Source organism: Perognathus longimembris, chromosome 22 (genome assembly GCF_023159225.1).
Source record: "Perognathus longimembris pacificus isolate PPM17 chromosome 22, ASM2315922v1, whole genome shotgun sequence".
Classification (NCBI taxonomy): Eukaryota; Metazoa; Chordata; class Mammalia; order Rodentia; family Heteromyidae; genus Perognathus; species Perognathus longimembris.
The window spans coordinates 24,946,858-24,969,858 of NC_063182.1; the positions used below are offsets into that span (position 1 = coordinate 24,946,858).

Below are 23,001 nucleotides of genomic sequence, written 5' to 3' on the forward strand. Positions count from 1 at the left end.
AAAATGCCATATTAATAGATAGGAAAATTAAGCAATTACTTTTCAATTTTCCCTGAAATTAAACTATAGATTTCATATAATCTCAAGCAATGTCTCAAAAGGGTTTCTGTGTGTAAATGCAGAAAGTAACAATTTACATGAAAATACAAGTGATTTAAAACAATTTGAAGGTGAATATCATCTTAATGTTAGCATACATCAAGGCATTATGAAGCTATAAGAATAAACAGATAAATGGGAAAGAATAGGGGTTCCTAAACAAGCTGATTTATGATAGAGACATAACTGTGATTCAGTAGGAGCTGAATAGTCTTTAAAATAATGGTACTCAGTCAATTATGTATCCATATGGGGAAAAGGATGAATTTTAACTAGGGCAACATTCAGAAAATAAATCCAGGGTAAGTTGTAGACCTAAATGTGAAAAGTAAAGCAGTAAGATTTATAAAACAAAACACTTAAAGAAAATTTTTATGAACTTTGAATAAGCAAATAGTTCTTAGAGTACTTAAATAAGCCATTAACCATTTGCAAATGACAGACTGTTAAAATTAAGATATGTTAAGCTGGATGGTGATGGTTCACACCTGTTATCCTAGCTACTCAACAGAAAACAGATCTGAGGATCAAGGTTCAACCCCAGAAATAAAGTCCATGAGATTCCAATTAACCACCAATATGTCAGAAGTGGAGCTGGTGCTCAAGTGGTAGAGTGCTAGCTTTAAACAAAAAGCTCAGGGATAATGCTCAAGCTCTGAGTTCAAGCTCCAGGATCAATACAAAAAAAACATTAATTAATGTCTAAAAATTAACACCGAGAACATGCTAAGGCTAGCCATAAATGTGAGAAAGGTGCTTAATACAAACAGTTGAAAGTGTGCTTGCATCCAGATTCTATAATTATAATTCACTAGAAAAGTGTATTTATACTATGAGTAGGATTTTTTTTAAAGAGCCTATTAAAAAACTGCACCAAAAAAAGAAACTACACAAAAGAAGCCATTAGAAAGAGCACGTGAGAAGTTGCTTAACATCATTAGTTATAGGATAAATCCAAGCTAAGACACCCAAAGATACTAATGCCTTCATATCCACAAAAACAGGTAAAAAAAACCAAACCTAGAACAACCTACCTGACCATCAATAATAAAAGGGATTTATATTCCAGAAATGAGATGGAAAAGATCATAAAACATTAAGAGAAACACATAAATATATACATGCAATATTTTAGGACTTTACTTACAGTCTAATTTGTCATTTTATTTTTTCCTTTTAGTTTCACAAAGCAACCCCCCATAAAGAATATCTCATATGCTAATCACCAATATCTCATATGCAAAAATAGAAGCACTATCTTTAAGTGGATTTGAATAAAATGGTCAGCATGCAGAATCCAATACGTTATGCTATTTGATCATTTCTTTGCAGGGCCCTCCACCCTCGCGTGATTTCTCCCTCCCCACCGGTGAAATGCTGAGGCGTGCCCTAGTGTGTAGAGCAGGGACGTGTGTTAGTCGCGAAAAACGCCCACCCAGTCCCCTTACGTTTAAATAACGGACTCAGGATGCCAGGCGCATCGGGGCTCTGTCAGGCGAAAATCCGGTTTATTCAGTGAAAAACAGTCACATTTATAGCAGTAATGGCGGCAAGAAGGGGAGGGATTTGGAGTGGCTAGCTAGACACTAGCGATAGGCTGATATGAGCTGTCCATCCAAGAGTGGCATCATAGGACCTCCCCCATGGGCTAACGTCACATCCCACAGGACCGCCCCCTGAGTAGGCCCCTTGCCATCTTGACATACACGTGGTCTCGGGAGGGAGGCGGGGCTGGTTAGAGCCACCCTTTCCAGTTCCAGACCTGGAAGAGGGCAGGAGTGTTTAACAGCCACATGGCCCCAGGGCGGGAGAAGAGGCAGGTCTCTCGGACCGCTCCTTAAAGCTATAGCCGGAGCCCAACATTTCTTTAATTATCAACTGTAGGAACAGCAAACTGATGATTTAAGAAATGATAAGAATGAACAACAAACTGTAGCAAAATAAACTTTCATGAAATCTGTACCAAAATGTATCTTCTCTGGGGCACAGAACGAAATACAAGTTGAATAAAGTGGCATATGCTTCTTTGTATTTCACTATCAATAGGAATAAAGACCATAGTAATCATTGTATATTTATCTTTATTGATAACTGCAAGCAGCTAAACAGCAGACAATCTGGTAATATAAGTATAAATCCTAAAAATTCTTTACACTAAAAGCACTAAAATCTTGAATGTGGGCTACATGCAAAGTACCTATGGCAAAAACTACACACATTCCTTGTAGAAGTAGAGCTAAAAAAAAAACAACCCACCAAATAACACTATGGTACCCTTACTATAACTTACAACTTATAATAACTACAAGTTCTTAATCTCTCTTACATCAACTCCAGGTATACGATAGTATTTTCACTGTGTTTTAAATTGAGGATATGTTCAACCAACAATTAAGAAAGATTTGAAGCTAATGATAAAGGATGATCTGAAGCATTATAGGAGCAGATCCTCAATTATCATTCAACTTCCTTGGTTACTCTAACAATATCTTCATAGCTTCAAGTTGGCAGATATGTAATGAATTTAAAAACAAGACAAATACAGATGGTATCTACCCCTGACCTCAACTTGGATCACAGAGCATTTAACTTCAGGACCCATGTCATAAGAAAGAAGAGAACTTACTTGCCAAGCTGGAACAGAGGTTGAGTTGGACATGACTGTTTTCTGAAGTTCTTCAAGTACCGCATCTGGGAGTGGCTTATGTGACTCCAGAAGTGATTTACACTGAACTTGTCTCAAAAGTAAGATAACAGCTGGCTGATCAGGGTGATTCTTTAAATTCTAAAAATGAATTCCAAAACAGGAATGTATCAAATACGCTCTTAAGTGATAAAAGGCAATAAACTATGCTGTATGTTGGGGGAAAATGGTTACTATGAACCTCTTCCTACTATTCAGTAACTACAAAGGCTAAATAAACAATGTAGTCTGGAAATAACAAACTACATTTAAGTACTTTATAATAGTAGGCAATACTATTATCGTGGTGTAAACATTATCACTATTCTACCACCACAAACGATATTTAAAAGAAAAAAAAAAGTTAAGATTTGTTTCCTTCTCAACCCCCTGTGGGAGATATTCACTACATGTCTTTCTTCCAGACAGACATTCTCAGGCTTTAGGAGTAAGAAAAACATCTTGTTTTCCCATTTTCCTAAGTAACTACATATATACTAAAGCACATACATTCACACATAAATGCACATATGTGTGTGTGTGTGTGTGTGTCTTTCCATATATATGCACGTGGTAGCTCACTCACTAATTCATGCACTTTTTCTCTCTGTCTCTGTTGCTCTTTCTTTGGAATGAAGCAGTTTTCATTAGCAGAACTTTATGTACAAAGAAAAAGTTTAGAAACTTACTAAAAACAGCTATTAGTAGTAGCTTATTTATAGGATACAAATCAGTAATATAACTATACCAGGAACAAAATATTGGACATTAGAATAAATGGCCAATGTTAGGTAGTCACAACTTCAACAAAATGTGTAAATCTCATATTAACAAAATAATGTGTAACTCCCATATACTAATACATAGGAAAAATTGCTGAAATTCAATAAACAAAAAATTAGAAATATAATGTCAAATTAACAGATCAAAGGACTCCATATTTTTGAGATGTTAATTCTCTACAAATTCATCTACTGCTTAGTAGAAAATAATGGTTTAATGGTTTTTCATTTTCTTAGATCAGCATAGATTATGTGTACATATTTAGGAGTTACAGTATTACAACTTAATACTCATATACAATGCATTACAACCAATTCAGGGTAATTAGAATTTTCATCCATTCTAACTGGAGTGAGATGGAATCTCAATGTTGTTTTGATTTTTATTTCCTTTATGGCCAGAGATGTTGAGCATTTCTTCATGGCCATTTTTACTACTATTCTAAGACTGTCTTTAGTTTAGACTGTCTTTAAGTTCACCAAAATAAAACACCAGGAAGCAAGTACTTGGAAGGGGTGGGATGGGGTTCAAGGGGAAGGGGTGGACAAATGAAGAGGGAAATACAATCCAAGAATTCAATGCATATCCTAGAAAGTTAAAAAGTGATGGAAGGAGTGAGTAGAGAAGGATGGGTGAGAAGGTTGAAAGGGTGACAATGATCAAGATATAGTGTAGTCAGAAACTGCTTTGTGAAATGGCAATTCCTTCATACACTACTTAAAGATAAGAGTTTGAGTCCTAAGACACAATTCAGTTTTGTAACTCGATCCATTTCTGTTGGCACCTACATTAATTTCCTTTCTAAAGCTTTAATTTTCTCATTTGTAAAAATGATAATAATAAATACCTACATCATAGGATATACAGAGTTCAAATACAGAATACTAAACACATTAATTTGTAGTAAATAATAAATGTTGGCTGCTATCATAATCACCAGCTCCACTGTAAGGTCTATAAATAACACAGGCTCCATGTTTCTAGTTACCAGTAGGTAAGATAAAAATCCATAAATTTCATGGAGTATAATTATAATAATAGGACTATAGAATTATTGCATAGTTCTACAACAATACCTTTGCACATAGTGATTCAGCTTCAGATATTCTTCCTGTGTCCATGAGACCAGTGACAGCTTGTAAAAGAGACCATTTTTCAAGACATTGGTTGTAATTTTCAAAAGATTCTTTGTCTGTAACTGTAAATAAATAATGTCAGTATTACTTTCTTCTGACTTAAAACATAGCCTAAGAAGAATAATTATTTCCTTTAAAAATATTTTAGACTTCTCATATATATATATATATATTTTAAGTAAAATATTTTGATTTGCAGTGCAGGCTGGACTCAAACTTGTGATCCTCCTGTCTCAACCTTCAGAGCTAGAACTGAAGTGTGTGACCATGCTTAGCTCTTGTGTTTGTGTGTGTGTGTGTGTATTTATATTTGCATATTTATATTTTAAAACTTGCAAGTACTACTAGAACACAATAGACTTGCCATGAGAAAGGTTTCTGGAAAGTTTCATGGCAATGCACTTACAGTTACATACCTTAATACCTCATATACTTGTGATTTACATTTACGTTAAAAAAAATTACCTACAGTAACAAGGAAAAGAGTTCATGGAAAATATCCACAATTTATTGCAATATAATTGAAGTAAAATAAGTTGTATGAATTGAAACTATTCGATATGAAGAGTTATAACATTATACATAAGTAAATCTCACCATAATCAAGGTAATGAACAAACTCATCATTATCAAGTTCCCTCCTGCTTTCTATAGTCACCTCTCAAAGTACCCAATTCCCCTTGCCCTCTGTCCTCAAACAACTCCTAGTCATTTTAAAATCACAATAGTCTGTGTCTTCTTTTGTTTTATTTTCTATTTATTTATTTTGTCATTATTAGGGCTTGAACTCAGGGTCTTGCACTTGACAGGGAAGCACTCTTAGTGCTGAGCCATGCCTCTCGTTCTTTTTTATGTGCTGGTTATTTCTAAGATAGGGTCTTGCTTCCTGCCCAGGCACATGCCTATTTTAGGTTTCCTGAAGTAGATAGAATAACACATATGCATCACTGGGCCGAGTTCTAGGTTGAGAAGTGGTCTCAAACTCACCCTGTCAAGTAGTTAGGATTACAGGCTATTGAGAATTACAAACTACTGATACTCATCTCACTTACTGTTTCCTGCAATTTCAAATAAATGAAACCATACAGAACTTCTTTGGCATCTTCTACACAGGTTAATACAGTGAACTGCACTTATTTTTAAATTCCTGGAACAAGTATTACTTGATCACAATTGTCTTTCTTATAACCTGTTGGATTTGAACTGATAAAGTTTTGTTTTGTATTTCTCCATCTATGTTTATGAGCAACAGTGGCCTATACTTTTCTTATCATGTCTTCATTCAGATTTAGGGTACAGGGTAGTGCTGGTGGCCACATAGAAGGTGTTAAGAGTTACTAGCTCTAATTTTCTGGAAGGATTTGTATAAAATTGGGATCATTTCCTTCTTAAATGTTTGGCAGAATTCAGTAAAGTATGTGAGTTTCCATATATTTCAATTTTTTTCAATTATTTTCTCTTAAATATGTCTAATGTAATGGCAGTTATTTTAAAAAAGCATACTTTGCATAATCTGAATCCTTTTAAGTTTGAGACATCTTTTATATGATATATATATAAATAATTATTCCATGTATCCTTGAAATGTATGCCCTAAAGATTTTAGGAGAAAGACGTGTTCTATAAGTGCCAGTTATATCAAGTTAGTTGATAATGTTTTTTAAGACTTTATTATGTCTTTTCTGATTTCTATCCGATTGTCCTATCAATCAATTGCTAGTCATTGCACGACACTGCTCTTTGTAAATGGGGGAATAAATAAGCTCTACAACTGAAGGAATTATCTTCAGATCTTACAGAAGGAAAGTGCAAACATATAGTGAGCACAACTAGTCCTACACACCTTCTTCATGAAGTGGAATACTCAACACATAATATTCTATTGTGAAATGCTCACACTATCCATGAAGTGGTAAAGAGATTTTTGAAAGGGGGTGTATATTTGTTGTAATAGTACATAGCATATTTGAGGGCAACCACTATGAAAGTAAAAAATGAAGTATAGTCAATTACTAACAAAGGAGAAAAAAATGAATCTTACCAAATGCAAAATTAAAACCATAAATGGTAGAACAAAAGACAAAAATAGGAACAAAGATCACTATAAAAGTGAAATATATGGTAGATGTTAATCAAACTACATCAATTAATCACTTTGAATGTTTATAGCTAAAAACATCACTAACAGAGTTTCCCAGTGGATCAAAAACAAAAACAGGTAGGGCTTGGCTTAAAATAACTTTTTTTTTTAGAATTCTGATTTGCTATTTAAAATAAGTTCATCTTATTACAATATTTGTTTTCTTTTTTGTTTTTTTTATCATTGAAAGTTTTTATTGAGTGATACTCTTAAGTATAGTTATGGGAAAAATTCATTGGGTCAAAGGTGCAACGTGGCTAAACATTGTTATGACTGTTTTTCTGAAGTTTTCATCTTTACTTTTTGATAGTGCTGGTGCTTGAACTTTGGGCCAAGGCACTGTCACTGAGGTTATGTGGCTCAAGGCTAAGGCTCTACTTCTTGAGCCCCAGTGCCACTCTGACATCTTCTGTGCAGCTTACTGGAGATGTGAGTCTCTCAGCCTCTCCTTCCCTGGCCTGCTTTGGAACAATGGTCCTCAGATCTCTATCTCCTGCACAGATGCAGGTGAGGGTTTGTGACATCTTACTTTTAACATAGGGATTCGTTCCTTAGGGTCCTTAACTTCAATTCCAGAAAAAGAATTTCTGGACAATTCACAGTGATAAGGAAACTTGGCTGAGTTCTACTGAGGAAGTAAGCAAGCCAGTAGACAAAAAGCAGACAGAAATGCAGAAAGCAAGGGCACACTCTTAAGAGTGGGGGTCCTGCCTTGGAGAGGCAGAGACCCCCAGTTCCTTGGCTGTTGAGACTATTAATATGGTAAAGGAAGGGGTGTGACTTTAACTTTATGCCAAGATAGGTGTTTGGGGCTCTCTTGGCAGGTGGAACCCATCCTGCCATGGAGCAGTTCCTTTTCCTTGAGATAAGGAAACCCCCCTGTTATCTTCATTTTGGTTGGGGGTTGCTTAAGTTTTGGGAGAGTGTTTTACTCAGGAAGGCATACAATATTTGCCATTCAAGAAGCACCTACTTTTAAAAAAACTGTCTAGGTAGTCCATAAAAGACAGGGAATAATAAATCTTAACATTTACTGAAAAAAATAATTAATAACCTAAAATTAATGAACAATTCTGTCCCAAAAGTACATTAAAATATTTATAATACTAAATACAGATCACTTTTCAATGAAGATATTTAAGAATGTATAGGACAGTGTTGAGTAGTGTGATCATATAAACAGCTATTTTGGTCAACATTTCCAGAAGAATCACAGGATAATTACTGTGCTAGTTTACTAAAGGACTTTCAGGTTGCCTCAATCCCTAAACATTGATCAAATCTCAAAGCAAATAAATCTATAAAGCAAAGATTTCAACTAACAGTACCCATTGGACTTTTAAGTAATATGGAAAAATGTACACATTTTTCTTATACTTCTGTTCAGCTATACAACTACAGATTCTGTAAGGAATGCATTTTCATAGCAACATGTGCTGAAATTGTTTGTGTTTCTGATTTACTCATCTGAAGAATCTGATTTAAATCATGTATAAAAATGCTTTTAAAAAACCTACTTGAAGCTGAAACAGCAGAGAACAGTGCCAAGTATAACTCCATCCTCTTTGGCTCAGTATTGTTGACTAGAGCTAGTTTGTCATCAGCATGACAGGCTGCCATCAGCCCAGTCCAGACAGCAGGGTCACCTAAATACAAGATATAATAAAAAAAAGAGTAGAGTTTGAAAGCTGGCTAATATCAACATGTTACTGAAAAGTTATGAAAATGAGGAGAGTTTATAAGTATCCCCCCTAAATAAAACTTAACTGTATCTCTAGAAAATTTGGCAAACTAATAGTCTTTAGAAGACACATTCCTAATTTTCTCTGCACATATCATGCAACAAGAAATATTCTATTAACCTCTTCTTCCCTGGCTGGTTAAATTTGTTTCCTACATTCTGTGCTATTGTGGGAAGGGCAACTTCAGTCTCTCACTTGTCCTCAAGGACTAGTCTCAAACAGACACTCATCTTTATTACCCAGTTCCCGTAATTAAAGGCTCAGTTGGAGAATAAATGGGACAATGTCCTTATTTCATTCTTAAGATTTTTTATGCTCTAACAGAAAAGCCTGAAAGTCACTTCATCATTCCGGGTGAAGTGGTAAATACATGATTATGTAATATATCCATACATCCATTTGATTCTTCTTTCATACCTGGGCAGCAGCTTCAGGTGACAGAAGAAGCTAATAGTGAGTTAAAGAGGTAACAATAGAAATAGATTAGATGCACAATTCTTTTTTTTTTTTTTTCCTGTCAGTCATGGGGATTGATCTCTGGGCCTGGTTGCTGTCCCTGAGCTCTTCAGCTCAAGGCTAGTACTCTACCACTTAAGCCACAGTGCCACTTCTGGTTTTTGGAGGTTAATTGGAGATAAACGTCTCACTGAGTTACCTGCCTGTTTGAACCGAGATCCTCAGATCTCAGCCTTCTGAGTAGCTAGGATTACAGACGTGAGCCACAGGAGCCTGCCATATAATTCTTTTAAAGAAAGTTACTTGTACAAAGAAGCTAGAAAAGGACTTGCAAATTAGAAGCTGTTTACATCTATCTATCTATCTATCTGATGTTTATTACTATAAACCTTATTTTATAGTTTACTTGTCAGAAGTCAGTATTTTAGTCTTGCTACCCCTAACAAACAAAATGATTTTAAAAGTCATACAAGGGAGTGCTAGTTAAGAACATAAGCACTTCTTTGCTTCAATTGTACATATATTTTTTTCTGTCTGGTACATCCAAAACAATACTCATATCAAATGTTTATTTCACTTATAGATAATCAGTATTACTACTAATGGTAATAGAGAATGACTACATTAAATAACGTAAGACAATAAAACTCTTATAAATAGAATTTGTGACTTTAAACTTCATTATAGAGTTTTAAACAAATGTGGACCATCCCTAGAATTCATGACAAGGATGCAATCAAAAATTCAATGTGTGGGCTGGGGATATAGCCTAGTGGCAAGAGTGCCTGCCTCGGATACACGAGGCCCTAGGTTCGGTTCCCCAGCACCACATATACAGAAAACGGCCAGAAGTGGCGCTGTGGCTCAAGTGGCGGAGTGCTAGCCTTGAGCAAAAGGAAGCCAGGGACAGTACTCAGGCCCTGAGTCCAAGGCCCAGGACTGGCCAAAAAAAAAAAAAAAAAATTCAATGTGTATCCTACACAATTAAGAAAAGCGAGGGAAGGGGTGATATAGGAGGAATGCTTGAGAATGTTGGAAGTGGTAACACTGATTCAGCTTTGCTGAATGACAAACCCTTTGTACAACTTAAAGAAAATCAAGTTGTTGTTGTTTTTTTAATGATCTATTATATCATGAAAAGAACAAGACTGAACCTAAAACCTTGGATCTTAGGTCTAGCAATGTCACTAACTGTGTAACAACCTTTCATTTGAGATTCAATTTTTTATACAACAACGCAACTGAACTAGATGATAATTAAGGCCTAAAATATTACGATTACAAATAATGTATACACAATTGCAGAGTATTGGCTTATTCCTAAGATAAACCCTGTGGGGCTCTTAAAATATTTTATAGTTTAGATTTCTGGTTAGAGACTAGGTTAGTGGATGTTACCTGGCAGGAATATGTTTTGCTACAAAGTAAAAGAATGGCTACCCAAATTACCCATGAAATAAAGTGACTCCAGGATAATATATAAACTACAAACCTAAACAAAAACTTTAAATACAGTTTGCCAAAACAGAAAAATTAAAAATAACTCTTGGTATCACAGAAATGTAAATGTAACATAAAGGTCTTCTATTCAAGTATAAACTCTTGAGATTATCTGTTAAATTCCTGAAAAGACACGTTAGAGTAGTATCTGTATTTTGTTCAACTAAATATCTTCAAGGATTAGGTACACAGCCACGCCTCTTAAGTATAGTTATATTCACCTCCCCTGATCTCAAAGGACAAGTCTCAAGCACTCATTTTTACATTTAGTTTATATGATGATTCTGCTTCCTTGGGTACATATTTTGTCAGATAATATATAGGGGAACAATTCTGAAATCCTGAGTAATGCACTATTTGGGAAACCTCACCTTGTCACCTATAAATCAAAGACTAATAGATCTTCGATCATTATGGTTATAAACTAAGAATTTTTTAGGGTAAGTATCCTATATTTATATGACAAAATGTACAATTACAAATTTACTAACTTATAATATAGAAAATGCAAATGTTTAGGTGTGTTTCTATTCTGTCTGTGCCAAAGTAAAAAATAAACAATAGAATATTTCTTCCCAAAATACTAGATATTTTGCAGCTTAGTTAGAATTATTACAATTTACTGTAAAGAAAACATTGAACTTGCTCTATGTTCTATCTACTTCCCAACAGTGCCTAGTCAAACAATATCATTCTGAATGAACTCTGATAATTTAATTGTTTTGACATTATAGCTCATATTTAAGACAATGTTATGTAAAAATCTCCTGTGGTGCAACACTATCAGACATCTCAGTCTTCTAAGGCATTCTTCCACTAATGGCAACATAGAAACATGCTCGAGCCATAATGACCAATTTCACACTACCTTTATGATCAGCAACATATATAAGACAAAGCTACATAGAATGAACAGCTAGGTGAGTGGAGGCCATGATCTTGGCACTTCTAACAGTCACTGTATAAGACATACCAACCTTCATAAGTTTACTACACATAAGACTAAATTAACATAATTAAATAACTTAGTAAGTATAGTAAATCTATAAATAGGTGAAAACTAAAAATAAAACTAGTTCTTTAAAACATGTACTGTAGATATTCAGTAACAAATAATAAAGTATCTGTAAGTAGGCATTCCCTTCAGCCTGTTTCAATAATTTTCTTATTTACCAGCTGCCAAATGCGGATAATCAAATAATAGGCAAAACTTTTTTTTTAAAAATGCATTCTTTAAAAATTCCCTTGTATCTTATTTCATGGAAATTAAATTTCTGCTCTTCTAAGTCACAGCCCAAGATTGATAGAATGGGAATAAAATGGTCACCTGGAGAAAGGAAAGCTGCTTTCTGAATAGTCTTCAGTGCAATATTCTTTTCATCTTCTCCTGTACTGCTTCCCATCGCCAACTGATTTACTGCAGTGTACAACAATGCCTTCTACAGAAAAGAAGAAAAAGTATCAACCAATTCTCTTTATAGCTCCCTGTATTTTTAAACTAAAAGAATTCTAGAATTGTATTTGACATGATATGACCCCCTAAAGCTATGAAGAAAAATTACTTCGGGGCTGAGGATATGGCCTAGTGGCAAGAGTGCTCGCCTCATATACATGAAGCCCTGGGTTTAATTCCCCAGCACCACATACACAGAAAATGGCCAGAAATGGTGCTGTGGCTCAAGTGGCAGAGTGCTAGCCTTGAGCCAAAAAGATGCCAGCCAGTGCTCAGGCCCTGAGTCCAAGGCCCAGGACTGCCCCCCCCCCCAAAAAAAAAAGAAAAGAAAAATTACTTCATTACTTAACAAATTATTTCCTCTGTACTAGAACAAACTAACCTTTCCATGGTTTGAGTCCAAAATATGAGCCACATTTCCTGCTATAGCACCTCCCTATAATAGAAAATATTATTAGAGAAATGTCTTATATTATTTTTAAGCTTTTAAATAAAAGTATCTTTAGGAATTAAGAAAACACAATAGCTAATGCCACTTATAAGAGTCATCTACTCACACAGACATTAACATAACCTATGTGTTGGAAAAGGTCTTCCTACTTTTTTGTAACTCCAAAACCTCCAGAACAGTACAACAATGCATGGATGTAACTCAACCTAGTACTTGTGTAAATAATGGATAGTCTGGCTAAATGACAAAACTCCTTTCATTGTATTTATTATTTCTTCAAAAAATAATGTTACAATTTAAAATTATTGTAATCCTATCTTACTGTAGTTATTTTATCATTTTTCCAGAATTTAGAAAATAACTTGCCTTTGCATTTTGTTGAGCATACTGAGCAACAACTCGGGACAACAAAGTCCAAAGAGCAGGGTCAGCTGGGTTACTAGGGAGACAATGAAAAGAACTGTGTTTAGAAATGAGATAATTACACCAGTGATATAACAGTCATTTCCATAACATGGAGTTCATTTCACTTAGCATCATCTTATGTGTTCATAAGGGTATAGCTATTAGGCTCTTGTGATCCTCTGCTGTGACTAGCCTAAACCTGTGCTAATTATTCCCTATGAGGGAGACCATAGAGTCCATGTTTCTTTGGGTCTGGCTCACTTCACTCAGTATAATTTTTCCCAAGTCCTTCCATTTCTTTACGAATGGGGTAATGTCATTCTTTCTGATAGAGGCATAAAATTCCATTGTGTATATGTACCACATTATCACTGGTGTAATTATTTTCAACATGCCATGTGAAACTGTAGCTTCTATTGTTGGTGATCCTCTTGTATCTCCTTCCTGTGGTTATACCTGCACTATCACTGTATCTTATCTGAGTACACTGGAAACTGTATATACTGGTATTAGAACTAGGAAAGTGAAAGGAATATCAAAATTGAGAGACAAAGGATAAAAACACAAGCAACTACAAAAGCAATACTTGCAAAACCATTTGGTATAAACCAACCGAATAACTCATGAGGGGAGAGGGAAAGGAGGAGGAGGGAAGAGGTAACAAACAGTACAAGAAATGTACCCAAGGCCTAATGTATGAAACTGTAACCTCTCTGTACATCACTTTGACAATAAATAAGAAAAAAAAAAGAAATGAGATAATTTAAGCACAAAAATACAACCAATATTTTTGTGTTTAAATCTTCACATTTAAGACATGTTTGCTTATGTTTCTCACATATATTTGACTGAAAAGGTCTTAGGTTTAGAAAAACAATATACACTAAACATTCTTATTAAAATACAAAGGGAAAATCAACAATACAATAATCATAAAACCATGAGACAAGGAAGTACAGAGATTAAAAATTATGGGATGAATTATGTTATATGGAAGGAAGATATACTCTAATGGAAATGATACCATAAAGAATATGCTTGGGCTGGGGATATAGCCTAGTGGCAAGAGTGCCTGCCTCGGATACACGAGGCCCTAGGTTCGATTCCCCAGCACCACATATACAGAAAACGGCCAGAAGCGGCGCTGTGGCTCAAGTGGCAGAGTGCTAGCCTTGAGCGGGAAGAAGCCAGGGACAGTGCTCAGGCCCTGAGTCCAAGGCCCAGGACTGGCCAAAAAAAAAAAAAAAAAAAAAAAAGAATATGCTTATATTAAAACAACTAACTTCTAAAAAATATAATCAGCGAAAAAGTATGAAAAAGAAACTATATTAAATCTTGAAAATGCCAAGAAAAGACACAACATGCTGAAAATAAAATAACCAGTGTTGCTAATGAGAGCTTTCTAGTTCCCAAATTTTGAAAGCATTAATGAACATTTAAGTGGCTAAAAAATTCTGAAAACTATCAACCTTATCTGTATCAAACAACATGTAGACAGTATTACAAACTCAGGGGTTATGGGCTTTTACCTGAGTAAAGATGAATTTAAGAAAAAAAAATCCTTACAAAGCAAAGTAACAGGCAAAGTCAGTTGCCCAATCCTATGCATGATCCCAGAAAACTACAGTTAAGTATATACATAGGCTTAAGTATTGAGATTACCTGTGGACAGCTTTTGATGCTTGTCTTTGCACTGCTACATTGCGGCCCTGGAGTGCATAAATTGCTGAAGTAAGAAGGCATATCTGATAATCACTACTTTTGTGTTTGACATGCTTCAGTAATTCATTAAGTGCTGCTTTGGACAGTGTAGCATCCTGCATTGCCAGCCCTAGGGCACACAGGGTTTGAAGGCTTTCTGTAGTTGGTTCCTTTAAAATAGAGCTGTAAATACATTTAAAATTGCCTCATTAGCCATCTATACAGTAGTCTAAATGACCATTAAAGAATACTTAATACAAAAAGCAACTTACAGAGATTCATCAAACTAAGCTAAATTTAAGGCCAATATAGAATCAAATTTCTAGGGTTTTAGCAATTTTTCTTTCTCTTTTTGGGAGGAAGGGTAGTAGTATTTGAACCCAGCACCATACGCTTGCAAAGCAGGTATTCCACCACTTAAACCACATCCCCAGTCCTACAGAGACAGCAATTTTTTCTGATTGAAGTAAAATGCTGGGGCTAGGATATGGCCTAGTGGCAAGAGTACTTGCCTCATATACATGAAGCCCTAGGTTCAATTCCTCAGCCAGAAGTGGCGCTGTGGCTCAAGTTGGCCGTGCTAACCTTGAGCAAAAAGAAGCCAGGGACAGTGCTCAGGCCCTGAGTTCAAGCCCCAGGACTGGCAAAAAACAAAAAAAGGTGAAAAAAGGTGCACTAAAATGCTAATATCAACAACATCCAGATTTCCTTCTGATTATTACATCTAGGTTTTAGAAACAAATATTAATAAGTCTCTGAGTTTTTGTTCTAGGCAAATGATCAAAACAATTGGTATAATGTTCAGCTTTAATAAAATGTTATATGGGAAGTCATAATGCAGTAAGTCTGCCTTGTCCCAGGCTTATTACACAGTTTTAACCAAGTACAATTTAAAAATAGACATAAAAATAAAAATAATTTCAAAAAAATGTTAAATTTTCACGTGTTACACAGTTCAGTGGATGCAGATTCTGTCAGTCCTTGTGTTAGCATGGGTAGTGTTTAAATTGTGGGATCTGCTGAGTACTTCCCTGCTTTGATTTTGTGTAGGTATGCTTTCCACAAAGTGAACAGTGCCAAAACAAGAAACTTAATATTTAATGTGCTTAATATAAAAAATAAAGTGAACATTTTAGATTTGTTGAAAGGTGATTTGTCTTTAGCATAAGTGTCTTCCTGACTGAACCAAAACAATTTGCGGCTATACTGTGAAATACAGAATAGTGAGAAAACATTATCATGCACAGACAGACCAGTGCTCAGGCAAAACCCCATATACTGAATTTTAGACTTATAAGAGAAACTGACAGCCGCAACACTTCACACTTATGCCCCTCAGGGACATAAAAAAAGTTCACTTTCAGCAGGGCTGAAAGACAAAGAGAAATTCTAAATGGCATTCCTTAGCACAGAACTTGTCACCATGTATACTTTCTAAGGAGACAAGAGACAAGTTCCCTGTAGTTTCTAGTACATTTATGTGGTACCGTAACTGGGAAATATCTCAAGGATCCTATCATTTTGCTGCTGAAGAGATCAGAAAGAAACCACTATATTTTTATATATCCAAGGCCCATCAACCTCTTCACTTCACTGGCTCAGAAGACAGCCACCTAGAGAAACAGTGTATCCACAGGGACATGTGACTTTGACACAGTTCACAGAAAAATTTACACAATGGGAGCAGCAGGTAGTATGCATTTAAATGTAGGGGTTAGAACTCTGTGTAGGGAAATGAGACCAGCTGTCTAAGGACTTGGTAGGGGCTAGGTCTGACATCATGTGGTAGGGTGGGGCTGGCAGATCTCAGTTCCCACAGCTCACCATCCAACACGGACTTTATTAGTTGAGTGGCCTCCCTGGTTAGAGACTTAGAGAGGATATGATGCTGCTGCTTGGATAGCTGATACATCCAAGGGGAAGTGCAATGATAAAGGGTCTCTCAGGAGGAAAGGAGCACAACTGGTTCATGATAATTCATGCAGAAGAGCATGGATGGGGAGCCAGACACCACAGTGTACCCAGGTGTACACATAAGTCCACGAACGCGAATTTAGTTCTGTATTGACAGGGTAGGGTAAAAGCTCTGCCTCCATACTACCCTATCTACCTGGGGCCATTTAATGGGAACTGAGAACACATCTGAATCACCTAGGTCCTACTACCCCTGCCTCCATATCATGTAGACTACCAAACTAGAAACCCTGGAAAGAAGCTTCTCCATCTCAAACATCACAGCAAGGAAGAATTTTTAACCTTTGTTCTCTTTTCCTAAACTATTTTTGTATTTATTTAATTATATTTTAATTACTTGGAGTTTTTCTCTTCTCATTTTTATTCTTTTTCATATTCATTTTACTTTCATAAATATATATCCATTTAGACTTCTCTATATTACTCTCCTTTTTCTCTAGATACTTGGATTCCTATTTTTATTATCTTTTTCTTATCTTTAAAGAGTTGTACAAAGGCGTTGCCATTCAACAAATCAGTTTATGAATACAATGTATTTTGATACATGTCAATGCTTTTATCATTTCCCCCTTCCTTCCCAACTAATCCTTCCTCTCAATTTTCTTAATTTTGTAGAATATGCATTGACTATTATGACTGCATCCCACACCCCCTTCTTCCTCTCTTCATCTATCCTCTCCCCTACACTTTTCAAGTACTAGTTTCCTGGTATTCATTTTGTTGGACTGTTAGTTTTTCTAAGTAATTACATCATTTGAATTCTTCTCTTCAAATATCATATTTCAGTTATACATTTGTGTACACTTGCATACAACTGCATATGTGTTTACTCATACATTTATAAATTAGTTCTACTTCTACATGTGAGTACTTGAAACAACCAGAATATATATATTTTTAAAATAACTTTGAAACAAGTAAAATTAAATTTAAATATAAAAGCTCTTAATTCTCCATGAGAAAAAGAGGAAAAGAGAGGAAGAAGTGGAAGAGGAGAAGGAGGAAGGCTTGCTACAGTGGTTTCATATCTGTAATCCTAGCTACGAGGAGGTAGAGATAGGAGGGTCAAGACCAGTCTGGGAAAAGCTAGCAAGACTTTATCTGGGAAACAAAGCAAAAAGAGTTGGAGGCCTACCTCTGAGGCAGAGCACTTGGCTAGCAAGAACAGGTCCTAAAGTTCAAAGAAGGCGAGGTAAAAAAAAAAACAAAATTCTTTGGGAATAATGAGGCACCAAACATAAAGTTACAATTGTCTTCATTGAAAGTTTAAGATACTATTAGATGCCATAATCAAATAATCTTGAGATAGATAATATACACAGAGGAGAGGATGATTTTGAAAAATTGGATAGTTCCAGGAATGAAAATTTAAGTCAGACTCTTTAGTACCACTTGTAATTGTCAATTCAGAACTGAGCTGGTCCAATCTCTTTCTTTCACCCAAATTATGTAAACTATTAAGAATTCCATTAAAATGTTCCATACCTTAACACAAGCATTTAAGTATTTGCTCATGTTAAACGTGAAGTCAATTATACATACCATTTGAATAGCAGTGACTTTGCTACATCCATTTTCCCTTGTTTATATTCTGTTATTGCCAGAGCTGTCAAGATATGGGCTTTGTCTTGCTCTGATTCAACAACAGACAGGGCTCTTTCATAGGCTATTATGTTGAATTGGAAACAAACAGAAATATGCAGATATAAGTAATTCTGATTAATAATGTGTGAAATTTTTCCTTTTCTAATTTTATCAAGAAGATTTAAATAAATGCACATGTTATTCTTCCCTGTTTTCAAATAGATGGCATAAAAATTTATAATTAACAATCTACTTTGATTTAGCTATCTCAAGATGATTTTGAGGTATCAGTAAGATTCTTATGGGGCAATCCCAACCTTCTACATCCAGAATTTATAGGCAAGGTAACTTTGAATCATTTTTTAAAGTGCCATCTGTGGCCAGAAACAGAGGCCTGTAGACACTGAGAAGCTCCCAGTGCAGAGCAAGAAATTTCACCAGGCAGAGGATACTTTAAATGCACTGCAAAATCATGTACGTAATACAAAATCATGTATGTAAAAATTTATTCATCTAGCATATTTGGAGAAACAAAAACCTAAAAATGGTTGAAGTCTTCATTTACAGAAAATTTCATTTGAGCAGCACAGAGTAGTAATTGTTTCTAACTCACATAAGTGATAGTAGAGGTTCAGTTTCCTTATCTGCACAATAAATATTTGGCCCATAGCACTACTGTAAGGACTATGTACTTCCAAACATTAAAGAAGGTTAACACATTAGAAGTACCTATTACAACTCTGACTCCTACTAAGATTTTAGTAAACATGTTACCACCACTAACAACTCAATAGTATACCTTTCAATATGTAAGCTCATCATGATAAAACTCAACTCAGCTCTGTAAAATATGTACCTTTTAGCTTCAAGTAATCTACTTACCTTTATTGCTCTCTTTATATAGTCCTTTCATGAACAAAGCTAATGCAAAACCTATGATGTCTTCTAAGTCTTCAAGGGGTGTTGACTTAAAAGCTTGGATAGCTTTATCATATTCACCAATGGAACTGAAAAGCAAAACACAACCTACTTTTAATATTGAAAATCATTTGGGCTAGTATCAGAATATATAGAGACATATAAACTAAGTTCCTTTTTAAAACTTCACTTTCACTTTCTTTTTAAATAATGTAATTCAATACACCATAATTGACTAATGCCAAAGTTGTTGAAAAGATTTATAATAGAAAACATGTCAAAAATAGGATCCACTAGATATGAGTGGAATAAAAGTTTGTTTCTTTTAAATTCCACATGAAAATAACCAGTTCTGCTAAATTACAGTGTCTTCTCTAAAAACAAAACTTTAACCAAATTTCAAGTAACAAGAATAATTTCAAGGTGACTTTTATAGAAAATTCTAATTTTTTAGGCATAGTACATTAGTTATCTATTATCTGCTGAGTATGATACTAACATATTTAACAAGCTTAATGTCACAAAATGTCTAATTAGAATCAGACTTAGTTTTTGAATGAATTACTTATCTGCATATTAATTGTTTGGAAGGTATATAGACCCAATAAAATTCCACAAAACTACATGTCATCTTTTTGTGTTTACTAGTGAAAATATAAATTATAATATATACTAATGCATAGTACCAATTGACAGCAAAATAACTTGTTCAGCTTATTTCAAAAGAAGTGCTGGTGGCTCACACCTGTAATCCTAGATACTCAAAAGGCTAAGATATGAGGACTGGTGTTCAAAGACAGCCAGGACAGGAAAGTCCATAAGACTCATCTCTAATTAACAACTAAAAAGCAGGAAGTAAAGCTGTGGTTCAAGTGGTAGAGTGCTAGCTTTGAGAAAAAAATAAAGGCTCAGGAATAGAGAAATTACATACATTCTAACCTTAGCTGCTACCTAACAATCTTTGTGCTTTTTATTTCTGGCATTCATTAATATAATCTTCCCCCCACACCTCCACTTTTGGCAGTATTGGGAACTGAACTGAGGGCTTGGAACTTGCTATCCAGGCCCGTTATTACAGAAGCCATAATTCCAGTTCTTTTTTATTTATTTTTTGAAGAGGGTCATGAATTTTGCTTTTCCCGGGCCTATGTGGACCATAATATTCCTTTTTATACTTCCCAAATAATTCAGAGAACAAGTGTGCTCAACCATAGCCAGCTACTGATTGAAATGAAGTCTTGCTAACTTTTTGTCTAAACTGGCCTTAAATCTTGACCCTTCAATCTCTGCTTGCCATGTGGTCCATATCATAGGAGCCATTACATGCAACCTTACAAAAGCGTCTTAATCTGGGAAGACAAAAGTGGGAATTAAAAGAACAGGCAAGCTTTGCTTCGAAATTAATTTTATAAAGATGTAAAACCTTGTAAAATCATTCATCTCAAATTCTGGTAGCTAGTATTAGATGTGTGGACCATACACCTGGCCAAACAATTGGTATTTTGCAAACATTATCATCTTTTTTTTTTTTGAGCCAAGACTTTAAGGAAAGATGTACAGCTCCCTCTTGATCCCATGTACTATTTCAAAGGAATTTCTTGTCCCCAAATGTTTATTCCCAATTAAAGAATATAGAGTAAATTAAAACACACACACAGGCCCACTTTTAGATAACTGGGCTTCTACTATTACAGACAGAAACTATCCTTCTCCTGAATGTTGTCCAGAACACAAACCATGGCCTGTAATTTTACTCCTTACAAAGCATTCTGGGGTTAGATATTACCATGAATGCAGGAAAGAATTACCTCAGCTTTGTACTCTGGGAATAATGCATCTTACGGTCTCACTGCTCTGGGCACTGGCTATCATCATAGTGCCACTGCTTTCCCAGAAAAAAACCCAGGCGGTTCCCGGAACTAAGGGAAAAAACATGCTTACCATAACAATCTTCCATAATTTCTTACTGTAGTATTGTAAGTTTCTTTATCTTCTCCACTCTGTAACAACAAAATTGCCCTTTAAAAAAAGGACAAGATATTTTAAATCATCTATGTACAACAGCACTGATTAATTTTTCCCTCCTTAGATGAAAACATATTTCTAATTTCTGCACTGAATTCTGCTAATACTTTAATGCTACTTATAAACAAGCAAAAGCTCCTAAATATTTTTAGAGTTTAGCTTGTCAGGAAAATAACTTTTATAAAATAATCTCTCAGGCTTTTTAGCAAGTAAAATATTTGGGATATCTGACTTCTATATATTCCAAATTTTCTTAAACATGATAAATCATTATGTCACAGTGTTATATTTCAATATATTTCACATTATAAAAGACACTCTTGAAAGTACTTATGTACTAGTAGCTTTATATAAGAAGGTAGGAAACTGGTACTCTAATGTAACACTTGAGCTGTACATACACAAAAACTATGAGGACCACGAGTGAGGTGGGAAAAGATCAGCTCACCAGAAGCCCTCTAGACTTAGAACAAATATGCCAACATGCCATGATCTCTCTCTCTCTCTCTCTCTCTCTCTCTCTCTCTCTCTCTCTCTCTCTATATATATATATATATATATATATATATATATATATATATATATATATGGGATTGAACACAGGGCTTTGGACTCACTGCCACCTGAGCCATATCACAAACTATTGTGTATTTGTTGTTGTTGTGTACTGTGGTTATTTTTGAGATAGGATATCACTTTTGCCCAGGCAAAGCTAAGCTGTGAACCTCCAGATCTCAATATCCTGAATGGCTAGGATGACAGAGCCTAGCTACTAGTTGAGATGATGTCTCATAAACTTTTTTCCTAGATTGGCCTCAAACCATAGCCTTCTAATTTCTGGCTCCCTAGTAGCTAGTATTTACAGGTGGACACCATCTTGCCTAGCTAATACATTTTCTGGTGTGTGTGGGAGTGGGTGTGTGTGTGCACGTGTGCCATTACCAAGGCTTGAACTCAAGACCTCCCTATCTTGCTTTTGGCTGACATTTTACCTACTGCTTGAACCATGCTGCCACAACCTGGCATTTTGCTGGTTAATTGGAGATGCGGTCTCAGACTTTTCTGTCTTGGCTGGCTCTATACCATGATTTTCCAGGTCTTAGTGTCAATAGTAGGATTACAAGTGTGAGCCATCAGCACCTAATTTCAACATATTTCCTTTTATGCTCAGTCCTCTAAGGGCAAGAAGGAAAATGTCGTAAAACCTAAAAGGATTTGGTTATTTAGTAGGATTGGGTATTTTTTCCTTTTTGTTTCTGCTTAGAAAGGATTTGCCAGGGGGAAAAAACGTCCAAGAAAGTATTATGGAAATCAAAAACTATTTCTGGCTGAATACATGCATGTGGTTTCAAGTCTCAAGTACTACAAGGCAGAGAACAACAGTCAAGAATAGTACCTATGTAAGTGACTATGGGGTTACCACTTTATGCCTAAGGAGCAGCCGGCATTAGATTCAGTGTCTGTAATAACAAAGGCATGCACACAGACATGGAACACACCCTAAGGTTGCTTAGATTGCTCTCTCCCAAAATCCTGCTTACTGCTGCATTCTGTCATATTTATACCATTTGTCTACTGATAAGTTTATTGAGAATGAAAGAAGTAAAATGGCACACATCTTAAAAAATAACTTCTCGGTTATATAGCCTCCAGTACCATCTAGTGATTAGTCCTTTGAACTACAGATAGATATATAAAAAGAGGTGGCAAATTATCTTGAATGCCTCAGTTAAACCTAGCAAAACATCTAAATATTCAATGAGATGAATCGTTTCTGTTGTTTTGTCCTCCTCCTCCTTTTTTTTTTTTTTTGCTGGTATGATGGTTTGAAATCAGGGCCTCAAGTACTTGCAGTCTTGAGAGTTGTGGACTTTCCTGCCTGGCTGGCTTCAAATTGTAATCCTCCAAATCTCAGCCTCATGAGTAGCTAGTATTATAGGCAAGAAACAAC

At 35.4% G+C, this 23,001-nt stretch overlaps 1 protein-coding gene and 1 long non-coding RNA gene across 2 annotated transcripts in view; one reads left to right on the top strand and one right to left on the bottom strand.

Moving 5' to 3' along the window:
- The window catches only part of Ttc37 (tetratricopeptide repeat domain 37), a 75,604-nt gene that overhangs the window by 10,876 nt on the left and 41,727 nt on the right, over positions 1-23,001 (bottom strand). Inside the window, exons 29-38 of the mRNA XM_048331114.1 lie at positions 20,967-21,044; positions 18,990-19,114; positions 18,066-18,189; positions 14,511-14,732; positions 12,810-12,882; positions 12,375-12,428; positions 11,867-11,978; positions 8,359-8,487; positions 4,642-4,763; positions 2,726-2,884 (exon numbers count right to left, since the gene is read on the bottom strand). Coding sequence (XP_048187071.1) covers positions 2,726-2,884; positions 4,642-4,763; positions 8,359-8,487; positions 11,867-11,978; positions 12,375-12,428; positions 12,810-12,882; positions 14,511-14,732; positions 18,066-18,189; positions 18,990-19,114; positions 20,967-21,044 — 1,198 coding nt within the window. The remainder of the gene's footprint in view (positions 1-2,725; positions 2,885-4,641; positions 4,764-8,358; positions 8,488-11,866; positions 11,979-12,374; positions 12,429-12,809; positions 12,883-14,510; positions 14,733-18,065; positions 18,190-18,989; positions 19,115-20,966; positions 21,045-23,001) is intronic.
- LOC125339832 lies at positions 14,152-17,656 on the top strand. The gene is made up of 3 exons (XR_007208636.1): positions 14,152-14,381; positions 16,169-16,173; positions 17,645-17,656. It is a non-coding gene; the product is annotated as an uncharacterized LOC125339832 (long non-coding RNA).